The sequence below is a fragment of the Grammomys surdaster genome, unplaced genomic scaffold (genome assembly GCF_004785775.1).
Source record: "Grammomys surdaster isolate TR1022 unplaced genomic scaffold, NIH_TR_1.0 62, whole genome shotgun sequence".
NCBI lineage: Eukaryota > Metazoa > Chordata > Mammalia > Rodentia > Muridae > Grammomys > Grammomys surdaster.
In genome coordinates, this window is record NW_021604564.1 from 21,107,940 (window position 1) to 21,120,258 (window position 12,319).

A 12,319-nucleotide genomic window follows, 5' to 3' on the forward strand; every position below is an offset into this window, starting at 1 on the left:
AGCACCTGAGTTCATGTCCCCGGCACACACTTAAAATTGCCCATGTGGCGTTGTGCTCCTGAACTTACCCAAGCACTGGGCAGGTGGAGACTTGCTAGCCAGTCAGTCACCTAGTTGGTGAGTGCCCGGTTCTATGGGGGACCCTATCTCAGGAAGTCAGAAGACACCTGACATTGACTTATGGCCTACACACACACACACACACACACACACACATACACACACAAGAAAGCTCCTCTCAACCTTAGATTACTTCATTTTTAATGTGAGGGGATGTCAGGTTTACTCAAATACCTTTTCTGTATCTATTAATATAATCACATTACTTTTCTTGTTTAACTTGACTATATGGTGAATTACATTAATTGAATTTTGAGTGTTGAATCACCCTTGACTACCCAGAATTATTTGGATTTGGTTTGCTGATTTTATATGTTTTAAAAGATACCAATTAAACACCAAATAGATACCTAAAACTTTAAAAAAAAAAAGATACCAATTTATAATTTTTCTTTCTAGCAGTGTCCTTTTATATTTGATATTGTGGTAATGGTGACCTCACTCAGTGTTAGGAAGTATTTGCTGCTACTGCCTTCTGAAGTGCTGATAGAAAATGACCTTCCTTAAACACCTGGTGTAATTCATCAGGGCATTCATTTGGACCAATTGCTTTCTGTTCTGGACAAATTATTTATTTTAATAATCATAGGTCTATTCAGAACTTGTTTCTTCTTGTGTAATATTGTCAACTATATCTTTCAAAGAATCAATCTATTTCATTCAGATTCATTCTCAGATTTCAGTGTTTGTAGTCCTGTAGTCCAGTCCTTTGCCTCCTTTCCTATGTTAGTTAGTGAGCTCCACCTTTGACGCCCACCTAGAGGCTCATTGGGTTTGTTAATCTCTTCTTTTGTTGACTTCTGTCTATTGATTTCCTCTCTGTTCCATTGACTTCTGTGGAAATATTTATTTATTCTTTTTCCTGTTTAACTTTTCTGTCATCTAAATTTAGACAGCTAATTGAAGATACCCATTTAATTTTGTAAATTTCATGTTAAGCCCTGCTTTCATTGACTATCACAGATCTTTGTATTATTTTTATTTTCATCTAATTGAAAATAATTTAAAAGTTGTCTTGACTACTTTTTTGACAAATGCTATTTAGAAGTGTGTTGTTTAATCTTAAAGCATTTTTTTCCACCAGATAATTTTCTGACACAAACACATACACAGTTTTGTTAAATTACATTGCAGTCTGAGACAGCACTCATTATATGGTTTCAGCCCTTTAAATATGTTATAGCAAATCTTAGGGCCTAGAATGTGGCCTGTTTGGGTGAATTTTCCATGTTGACTCCAGAAGATTTTTGTTTTGTTTTGTTTTTCAAGACAGGGTTTCTCTGTGTAGCCTTGGCGGTCCTGGAACTCACTCTGTAGACCAGGCTGGCCTCGAACTCAGAAATCCGCCTGCCTCTGCCTCCCAAGTGCTGGGATTAAAGGCGTGCGCCACCATTGTCTGGCTTGAGAAGATTTTGTATGTGCTGTTAATGAGCAAAGTCTTCAGTAGATGTTGATTATATCTATGTGACAGATGTGCAGCTGAGTTTAAGTATATCCAACTGGATTTTCTGTGTGCACTGGGTCTGATGAAAGGCCTCCACCGTAGTAGTGAATCCATCTGTTTCTCTTTGCATTTCTGTTAGTTTTTGCCTTGCATAGTTTAAATCATTGATATTCAAACTTATTCTATGATAAGTTTAATATATATAAGCACACATAACAATTATCAGTTAGATCAATTAAGAATAGAAAAATGAGGTATTTTTTGTCTTTATACTTTGGTGCTCTACCTTATAAGAGTTCTGTGTTTCTGGTCTGTATCATTTTCCATCTCTATAGAAATCTTACCATTTATTACAGAGCAACTCTGTAGACAACAGTTCCTTATTTATTTATTTATTTATTTATTTATTTATTTATTTATTTGGTCTGAGAAAGTCTTACTTTTCCTTCACCTTCGAAGGATAGCTTCTTGTAGAACTCTAGATTATCTGGAGGTTTTGTTTTTTCAACACCTTAAGTATTTTTCTTCACTCTTTTCATATTGGCATCACTTCTTAGGGCAAAGTGGGTGTCATTTTTATTCTTTACTGAGTCAAAACCAATGGGTTGCTCCCATGGCTAAGCAACATGAGAAGGCATCTACTAGGGATGTAGATCCACTGCCCATAATGGGGAGTTACTAGGAAGAGCTTACTCCCCATCAGGTACCCTCCTCAATTGCCCTAGTCTACAGAGAACTGTGCTTGGGAAAGAAAGCTATTACTTATTCTTCTCCTACTTCCTTCTGGGATTGCCATTGTGCCTCTTTATGCATTCTGTAATTTCCCTCAGTTCATAGGCATCCTATGGGGTTGGGTGGGTGGGTGAGTGTTTGGTTGGTTTTGGTTTGCTCCATTTTCTTCATTTTTAACTTTTTGAAGTTTGCATGATTCTCTTTCAATCTCAGTGATTCTTTCCTCATCATGTCCAACCTGCTAATATACTTATAAAAGCTTTTTTTTCACTTCTGTTAGTATATTTATCTCTACTGTTTTGCTTTTTTGTTGTTGTATCATTTTTGTTCATTCTTAGAATTTCTGGTTGTATTGTCCAGCTGTTCTTACACTGTTTTTTTAATGCATGAGAGCCATAACACATTAATTAAAACAGTTTTTAATATTCTTTTGGGGGGGATATTTTATTTACATTTCAGATGTTATCCCCTTTCCCCATTTCCCCCCCACAAAGGAACCCGCATCCTGTCCACCCTCCTTCTGCTTCTATGAGGATGTGCCCCCACCCACATACTCCCACCTCCCTACCCTCAAATTTTCCCACACTAGGGCATCCAGCCTTCATGGGACCAAGAACCTCCTCTCCCACCTATGCCCAACAAGGCCATCCTCCCCTACATATACAGGTGGAGCCAAGGGTTCCTCCCTATGTGCTCCCAGGCTGGTATTGTTGCTCTCCTCATGGGGCCTCAAACCCTTTCAGCTCTTTCAGTCTTCTCTCTCATTCCTCCATTGGGAAACCCATGATCAATTCAATGGTTAGCTGTGAGCATCGACCTCTGTTTATGTCAGGCTCTGGCAGACCTCTAAGGAGACAGCTATATTGAGCTCCTGTCAGCATGCACTTCCTGGCATCCACGTCAGCTTCTACCTTTGGTGACTGCACATGGGATGGATACTCAGGTGGAACAATCTCCAGACAACCCCCCCCCACTTCAGTTTCTGTCCCACACTTTATCTCCATATTTACTCCCATGAGTATTTAGTTACTCCTTCTAAGAACGACTGAAGCACCTACACTTTGGTCTTTCTGAGCTTCATGTGGTCTGTGAATTGTATCTTGGGTATTCTGAGCTTTTGGGCTAATATCCAATTATCAGTGAGTTTATACCATGTGTGTTCTTTTGTGATTGGCTTACCTCACTCAGGATGATATTTTCTAGTTCCATCCATTTGCCTAAGGATTTCATGAATTCATTGTTTTTAATAGCTGAGTAATACTCCATTGTGTAAATGTACCACATTTTCTGTATCCATTCCTCAGTTGAAGGACATCTGAGTTCTTTCTAGTTTCTGGCTATTATAAATAAGGCTGCTATAAACATAGTGGAGCATATGTCCTTGTTATATGTTGGAGCATCTTCTGGGTATATGCCCAGGAGTGGTATAGATGGGTCCTCAGGTAATACTATGTCCAATTTTCTGAGGAAATACCAGACTGATTTCCAGAGTGGTTGTACTAGCTTGAAGTCCCACCAACAATGGAGGAGTGTTCCTCTTTCTCCACATCCTTGCCAGCATCTGCTATCTCCTGAGTTTTTGATCTTAGACATTCTGACTGGTGTGAGGTAGAATCTAAGGGTTGTTTTGATTTGCATTTCCCTGATAACTAAGGATACTGAACATTTCTTAAGGTGCTTCTTGGCCACTCTAGTTTCCTTAGTTGAGAATTCTTTGTTTAGCTCTGTACCCCATTTTTTAATAGGGTTATTTGGTTGTCTAGAGTCTAATTTATTGACTTCTTTGCATATATTGGATATTAGCCCTCTGTCAGATGTGGGATTGGTAAAGATCTTTTCCTAATCTGTTGTTTGCTGATTTGTCCTATTGACAGTGTCCTTTGCAATTTTATGAGGTCCCATTTGTCAGTTCTTGCTCTTAGAGCATAAGCCATTGGTGTTCTGTTCAGGAACTTTTCTCCTGTGCCCATGTGTTCAAGTCTCTTCCCCACCTTCTCCTCTATTAGTTTCAGTGTCTCTGGTTTTATGTGAAGGTCTTTATCCACTTGGACTTGAGCTTTGTACAAGGAGATAAAAATGGATCAATTTGCATTTTTCTACATGCTGACCTTCAGTTGAACCAGCACCATTTGTTGAAAATGCTGTCCTTTTTCCACTGGACGATTTTAGCTCCTTTGTCAAAGATCAAGTGACCGCAGGGCAGTGGTGGCACATGCCTTTAATCCCAGCACTTGGGAGGCAGAGGCAGGTGGATTTCTAAGTTTGAGGCCAGCCTGGTCTACAGAGTGAGTTTCACAATAGCCAGTGCTACACAGAGAAACCCTGTCTCGAAAAACAAAACAAATAAACAAACAGATCAAGTGACCATAGGTGTGTGGGTTCATTTCTAGGTCTTCAATTCTATTCCATTGATCTTCCTGCCTGTCCCTGTACCAATACCATGCAGTTTTTATCACTATTGCTCTGTAGTACAGCTTGAGGTCAGAGATGGTGATTCCCCAAGAAGTTCTTTTATTGTTAAGAATAGTTCTCACTATCCTGTTGTTTTTTTTTTTTTTTTGTTATTCCAAATGAATTTGCGAATTGCTCTTTCTATCTCTATGAAAAATTGAGTTGGAATTTTGATGGGGATTGCACTGAATCTGTAGACAGCTTTTGGCAAGATGGCCATTTTTACTATATTAATCTGCCAATCCATGAACATGAGAGATCTTTCCATCTTCTGAGGTCTTCCTCGATTTCTTTTTTCAGAGACTTGAAGTTCTTGTCATACAGATCTTTTTCACTTGCTTGGTTAGATTCACACCAAGGCATTTTATATTATTTGTGACTATTGTGAAAGGTGTCATTTCCCCAATATCTTTCTCAGCCTGTTTATCCTTCAAGTAGAGGAAGGCTACTGATTTGTTTCAGTTGATTTTATATCTAGCCACTTTGCTGAAGTTGAATTTGCTGAATTCTCTGGTGGAAATATTGGGGTCATTTAAGTATACTATTATATCATCTGCAAATAGTGAAATTTTGACTTCTTTCTTTCCTATTTGTATCCCTTTGACTTCTTTTTGTTGTCTAATCGCTCTGGCTAGGACTTCCAGTACTATATTGAATAGGTAGGGGGAGAGTGGGCAGCCTTGTCTAGTCCCTGATCTTAGTGGGATTGCTTCAAGTTTCTCTTCATTTAGTTTGATGTTGGCTACTGGTTTGCTGTATATTGCTTTCACTATGTTTAGGTATGGGCCTTGAATTCCTGATCTTTCCAAGACTTTTACTATGAAGTGATGTTGAATTTTGTTAAATGCTTTCTCAGCATCTAGTGAGATGATCGTGTTTTTTTTCTTTGAGTTTGTTTATATAGTGGATTACATTGATGGATTTCCGAATATTTAACCATCCCTCCATTCCCAGGATAAAGCCTGCTTGATCATGATGGATGATTGTTTTGATGTGCTCTTGGATTTGGTTTGCAAGAATTTTATTGAGTATTTTTGCATCGATATTCATAAGGGATGTTGGTCTGAAGTTGTCTTTCTTTGTTGTGTCTTTGTGTGGGTTAGGTATGAGTGTAATTGTGGTTTTGTAGAACAAATTGGGTAGTGTTACTTGTTTCTATTTTGTGGAATAGTTTGAAGAATATTGATATTAGGTCTTCCTTGAATGTCTGACAGAATTCTGCACTAAAACCATCTGGTCTTGGCTTTTTTTAGTGGGGAGACTTTTAATGACTGCTGCTATTTCTTTAGGGGTTATAAAACTGTTTAGAGCTGGGAGGTGGTGGCGCAAGCCTTTAATCCCAGCACTTGGGAGGCAGAGGCAGGCAGATTTCTGAGTTCGACGCCAGCCTGGTCTACAGAGTGAGTTCCAGGACAGCCAGGGCTACACAGAGAAACCCTGTCTCAAAAAAACAAAACAAAACAAAACAAAGACTATTTAGATGGTTTATCTGCTCCTGATTTAACTTTGGTACCTGGTATCTGTCTAGAAAATTGTCCATTTCATCCAGGTTTTCCAGTTTTGTTGAATATAGGCTTTTGTAGTAGGATCTGATGATTTTTTGAATTTCCTCAGTTTCTGTTATTATGTCTCCCTTTTCAGTTCTGATTTTATTAATTTGGATACTGTCTCTGTGCTCACTGATTAGTCTAGCTAAGGGTTTATCTATCTTGTTGATTTTATCAAAGAACCAGCTCCTGGTTTTGTTGATTGTTTGTATAGTTCTTTTTGTTTCTACTTTCTACTTGGTTGATTTCAGCCCTGAGTTTCATTATTTCCTGCCATCTACTCCTCTTGGGTATATTTGCTTCTTTTTGTTCTAGAGCTTTCAGGTATGCTCTCAAGTTGTTAGTGTATGCTCTCTCCAGTTTCTTTTTGTAGGCACTTAGAGCTATGAGTTTTCCTATTAGCACTACTTTCATTGTGTCCCATAAGTTCTGGTATGATGAGCCTTCATTTTCATTAAATTCTAAAAAGTCTTTAATTTCTTTATTTCTTCCTTGACCAAGTCATCATTGAGTAGAGCGTTCTTCAGTTTCCACGTGTAGGTGGGCTTTCCATTGTTTTTGTTATTATTGAAGATCAGCCTTAGTCCATGGTGATCTGATAGGATGCAAGGTATTATTTCAATCTTTTGTGACCAACTATATTGTCTATTTTGATAAAGGTACCGTGAGGTACTGAGAAGAAGGCATATTTTTTTTTTGTTTTAGGATGAAATGTTCTATAGATATCTGTTAAATCCATTTGGTTCATAACTTCTGTTAATTTCAATGTGTCTCTGTTTAGTTTCTGTTTCTATGATCTGTCTATTGCTGAGAGTGGTCTATTGAAATCCCCCACCATTATTGTATGAGGTGCAATGTATGCTTTGAGTTTTAGTAAACTTTCTTTTATGAATGTGGGTACATTTAGAGCATAGATGTTCAGAATTGAGATTTCATTTGGTAGATTTTTTTTCCTTTGATGAGTTTGAAGTGTCCTTCCTTATCTTTTTTGATAACGTTTGGTTGAAAGTTGATTTTATTCTATATTAGTATGGCTACTCCAGCTTGTTTCTTGCAACCATTTGCTTGGAAAATTGTTTTCCAGCTTTTTACTCTGAGGTAGTGTCTGTCCTTGTCACTGAGGTGCATTTCCTGTATGCAGCAAAATTCTGTGTCCTGTTTACATATCCAGTCTGCTAGTCTACGTCTTTTTATTGGGAAATCAAGTCCATTGATTTTAAGAAATATTAAGGAAAAATGATTGTTGCTTCCTGTTATTTTTGTTACTAGAGTTGGAATTTTTGTGTAGCTATCTTCTTTTGGGTTTGTTGGAAGAGTACTTTCTTGCTTTTTCTAGGTTGTAGTTTCCCTTGTTTTGTTGCAGTTTTCCATCTATTATCATTTGTAGGGCTGGATTTGAGGGAAGCTATTGTATAAACTTGATTTTGTCATGGAATATCTTGCTTTCTCCATCTATAGTGATTGAGAGTTTTGCTGGGTATAGTAGTCTGGTCTGGCATTTGTGTTCTCTTAGGGTCTGTATGATATCAGTCCAGGATCTGGCTTTTATAGTCTCTGGTGAGAAGTCTGGTGCAATTCTGATAGGTCTGCCTTTATATGTTACTTGACCTTTTTCCCTTACTGCTTTTAGTATTTTTTCTTTGTTTTGTGCATCTGATGTTTTGATTATTATGTGATGGGAGGAATTTCTTTTCTGGTCTAATCTATTTGGAGTTCTGTAGGCTTCTTATATGTTCATGGGCATCTCTTTCTTTAGGTTAGGGAAGTTTTCTTCTATAATTTTGTTGAAGATATTTACTGGCCCTTTAAGTTAGGAATCTTCACTCTCATCTATACCTATTATCCTTAGGTTTGGTCTTCTCATTGTGTCCTGGATTTCCTGGATGTTTTGAGTTAGGAACTTTTTGCATTTTCTTTGACAGTTGTGTCAATGTTTTCCATGGTATCTTCTGCACATGAGACTCTTTCTTCTGTTTCTTGTATTCTTTTGGCGGTGCTTGCATCTATGACTCCTGATCTCTTTCCTAGGTTTTCTGTCTCCCTTTGGGATTTCTTTATTGTGTGGCCTGCTTACCAGCAACCCCCTCAACTAGAGCCAGCTCTACCCTGCCCAGGAAGGGTGTAGAGCCTGCTCTCCACGGTGTTGCAGTTGGTGAGGGACATTGCTTGTTTGCCCACTCTCATGAGCCCTGGGGCTAGCTCTCCTGCCTGCCTTTAGGTGGCAGAGGGTGAGCGTGGAGGGTAGGGTATCTTCCTCACCCAGGCTCCTACACAGCAGACAAGTTGCAAGTCCAGCTCTCCCACTCCCATGGTCACACCCTCAGAGCCGGCTTGTCTTCACCCCTGTCATCAGTGTCAGCTCTACTGTGCTGCCCCGGTAAGGTGCAAGGCCTTCTCTCCCAAGTGCTGCACCTAGTGAGGGGCAGGGACAGCTCTCCTGCCCTTTTGACCTTAGGGCTAGGTCTCCAGCCTGTTGCATGCAGGTGGTGAGGGACAAGTGGGGAGGAAGGTAGCTTTCCCTTGTCCACGCCACTGTATAGGAGACAAGTGGTAGGGGCAGCTCTCCCATGCTCATATCTTCAGGGCTGGCTCACCAGCAACTTCCACAAGGTGCAGAGCCTATTCTTCCAAGTATTGCAACTGAACTAGAGGCAGGGTCAGCCCTCTTGCTCTCAAGCTCCCAGGGTCAGCTCTCCCATGGTCCCTAAGTGAGGGGTGGGACAAGTTCTGCACAGCCCTCAAACATTAACATATCTGTAGGCTCAGGCTACAGTCCAGACCAGGGACTTCCTCCTGGCTTTTAGTAGTTGCCAGACCCCTGATATTACAGGACCACAGACCCTCTTCCATTTCTCCACCACTTACTTGTTGCTCTTAGTGGTGTCTGGGGTCTCTGAGTGTCTGGAGCCATGTCAGGAGTGGTCTCAAGAGTGTTATGTGCCACTTGTGCATTATGGCACTGAGGCAGAGTTCCCCATCACATCAGTATACTACAATTGCCTTGAGTCACTTTTTTTTTTCCTCTACCATTTTATTAGGCTGCTTCCCTCAAGGATAAGTGGGGTTTAGGTTACAAACCAAGTTACAGCCGGTCAAAGAGCATTTCAGCTTCTGGAAGACCACCTCTTAAGAGAATGGAAAGAGCAAGGTAATACATATTTTAAACAATTAACAAAGACTCAATACTTTTATTTGATAATAAATAAATCACCCTTATAAGTAAAATAGAAATCACAGTTACTTACTGTCAAATGTCATTGGTATAAGGAAAGCTCAAACCTTTATTCTTCAACGTAATAACGTTTTTAGTAAGGCCGTTTTTAGTAAGGCAATTTTATTTAGATATGCCTTATGTATAAGCTTACAGACTATATGAAGAAATGAAAATTTGCATACTGGTGGTTGCTTTCTAAATAGCCAGTTTAGGAAAGTTGATGGTACACATTAAAATCCTGTTTGAATATTAAGTCAGCACTATAAAAATAAGATGTTTAAATCCCTGAGGTGGGTTCTAGAGTGGTTGGTAGAATGTTTGCCTAGTACATATGAAGCCCTGGGTTTAATTCCTAATACCATGCAAATTGGGTGGTGTATACCTGTAGTGCTAGCTCTTAGGATAGATAAGGGGATCAGAACTTGAGCGAATTCTCTGTATCAGCTGCATAGTGGATTCTAGGCTGCCCAGGAATATATGAGAACCCTTTCTCCCGAAAAAATAAGCATAAATTCTTTTCATAGGTTTAATTTTAGAAAATTTGAAGTTGAGACAAGGCTTTTCCACAGATCTTGAAGGTTAATACATGGAATGCCAAAATATCAGTCATCTGATAAGGTTAATAGTTAGAGATAGAATGTTAATGTCATTATTAAGACTTATATAAAGCCAAGGTTTTTTTAAAGCGACCATGTTGGAGTTTTGTATTTTATATCTGTGTTGCACATTTATGCTTATAACCGTTTTACTTATAGTTCTCGGATAGGAGAGACTGATGAGCTCCCAGAAATCCGTGTGGATGCGGCATCTCCTGGACCCAGAGTGACCTTTAACATCCAGGATACAGTAAGAAAGACAGGGCTTGTTAAAAATGGGTATTGCTAAGTAGTTTTTAAAAATTGCAGACTTGCAGTATTATACATTTTAAAAGTAGAACTTGTTGCCTACAATGACAAGTTGAAACAGCAGCAGTATATGCAATGGCAGCCAGCAGGTGCTGCCCAGAAGAGCCCTGCTGCACGCACATGGTCAGGTGTGTGTACAGTAAAAGTCCCATAGCTGTGTGCTCTGACATGAGATTGGCTGTGGGTTTTATTAAGCAGTTTTGTTAGTAAGGACCCATGTTACACTGTCTTTTGTGCAGTTGTTAGTGTGACATAACTATTCACTTATGTGTTATGTGCACAGGGTATAAAGAATAGAAGGCACTAGGAAGGTCAGCTTTAGAGCTGCACACGGCAGCTTGTCAAAACGTATGTTAAAATGTTCATTTGTGGATTGTTTTCTTCACATTGTCTTTATTGTTCATGTTTTCTTTTCTTATTATTTTAATTAAGTTGAAAAACACAGTGTGGGGAAGTTCACCACAGTCCAGCTCTCCAGGGGAAGGGTACTTTCAGGTACTTATGAAACAACACAAAATTTTTCTTTAAAACTAATAAACTGCCCTGAAATTTTGCTTTCAAAACATCTTCTTTTCAAGCTAAACTGACACCTCAGAAATACTTTTATGTAAAGATTCAAGCTTGTTGGAATTCTATTTTAATGTATATTTTATAATACTCCATTTGGGTTTTAAATTTACATGGAGCTTAATTTTACTTTGACCTTCAAAGGTGAGGAATTTTAAAAAGCTTATCAAATCAACTAAGCCAAATTTTAACTCTAAAACTGCAGTTTACTAAATCAATTACTGTTAATTTGATCCTGAAATCAATCTCTTTTTGATTCTAAAATCAATCTCTTTTTGATCCTGAAATCAATCTTTTCTCCTTATATTTAACTATGAAGTGAGCCATTTTGAAATCAATAATCTTTGTTAAGTGCTTCAAATACAAATCAAATCTGAACAACAGACTGATTGATCATTGACTACTAATTCTTTTAAGTCACTATAGTACATTAGTGTTTATTAAATATTATATTCAGAACTGAATCTGATGTCATATGCCTGTAATTTTAGCTACTTGACAGACTGAGGCAAAAGGAAGGAAATGTAAACCCAACCTGAATAACTTATACCTTTTGTTTTCTGTTTCTGAGGCATGGTTTCATGTAGCCTAGTCTGGTTTTAAACTCAGTGTCACTGAAGACTGCCTTGAATTCTTGATCCTCCTGCCTCTGGCTCCCAATGCTGAGATTATAGTCATGTGCCACTAAGCTTGTTCTCAGCCTGAGAAACTTAGTGAGACCTTATCTCTAAATAAAAGGAGGGCTAAGGATATTGCTCACCATTAAACCAACTGCTGTCATGCATAAACCCCTAATTTTGATCTCCAGCACCAAAAAATAAAACTAAAAAGATCCATTTAAAAAATTGTTATGTTCTGAACAGTATGAGAATGTGCTGCACAATACTTATTAATATAACTAACATTTTAAGTAGATTTTACCCTGAATGTATCATTAAAGTAAACATATACATAAACTATTAATATATGTATGTATTTGTATATGTATACATTTTACACACAACACCAGACATCTAGTCCTGCCTAGAAATTTTCTTTTACATTATAGTTAAAAGCAAAAAAAGAAAAAGAAAATTGGCAATCTCTCCAAATATGTTTCCTTGTCTTTATTCTTTCAGATTTAAGTCTCACCATACATCCCATAGTTGTACTGTGTTTACTCCAACTGTATTTGATCTCAAAGCAATTAGAATGTAATGCAGAGCCTGGGGACATGGCTCAGCAGTTAAGAGCACTTGGTACTTTTGGGGAAGACCTGAGTCTTCCCATCACCCACATGGTGCCTCATTACCATATATAACTCCAATTCCAGAGAATCTTGATGTCTTCTTCTGATCTC

At 38.4% G+C, this 12,319-nt stretch overlaps 1 protein-coding gene across 3 annotated transcripts in view; it reads left to right on the forward strand.

The window, feature by feature from the left end:
* Kiaa1109 (KIAA1109 ortholog) overlaps positions 1–12,319 on the forward strand; it is a 189,899-nt gene that overhangs the window by 145,447 nt on the left and 32,133 nt on the right. For 2 of the 3 annotated variants that reach the window (XM_028763886.1, XM_028763876.1), the window contains 3 exons: positions 9,333–9,442; positions 10,264–10,354; positions 10,846–10,908. In XM_028763886.1, coding sequence (XP_028619719.1) covers positions 9,333–9,442; positions 10,264–10,354; positions 10,846–10,908 — 264 coding nt within the window. The remainder of the gene's footprint in view (positions 1–9,332; positions 9,443–10,263; positions 10,355–10,845; positions 10,909–12,319) is intronic. The other variant, XM_028763894.1, reaches the window with a different exon arrangement.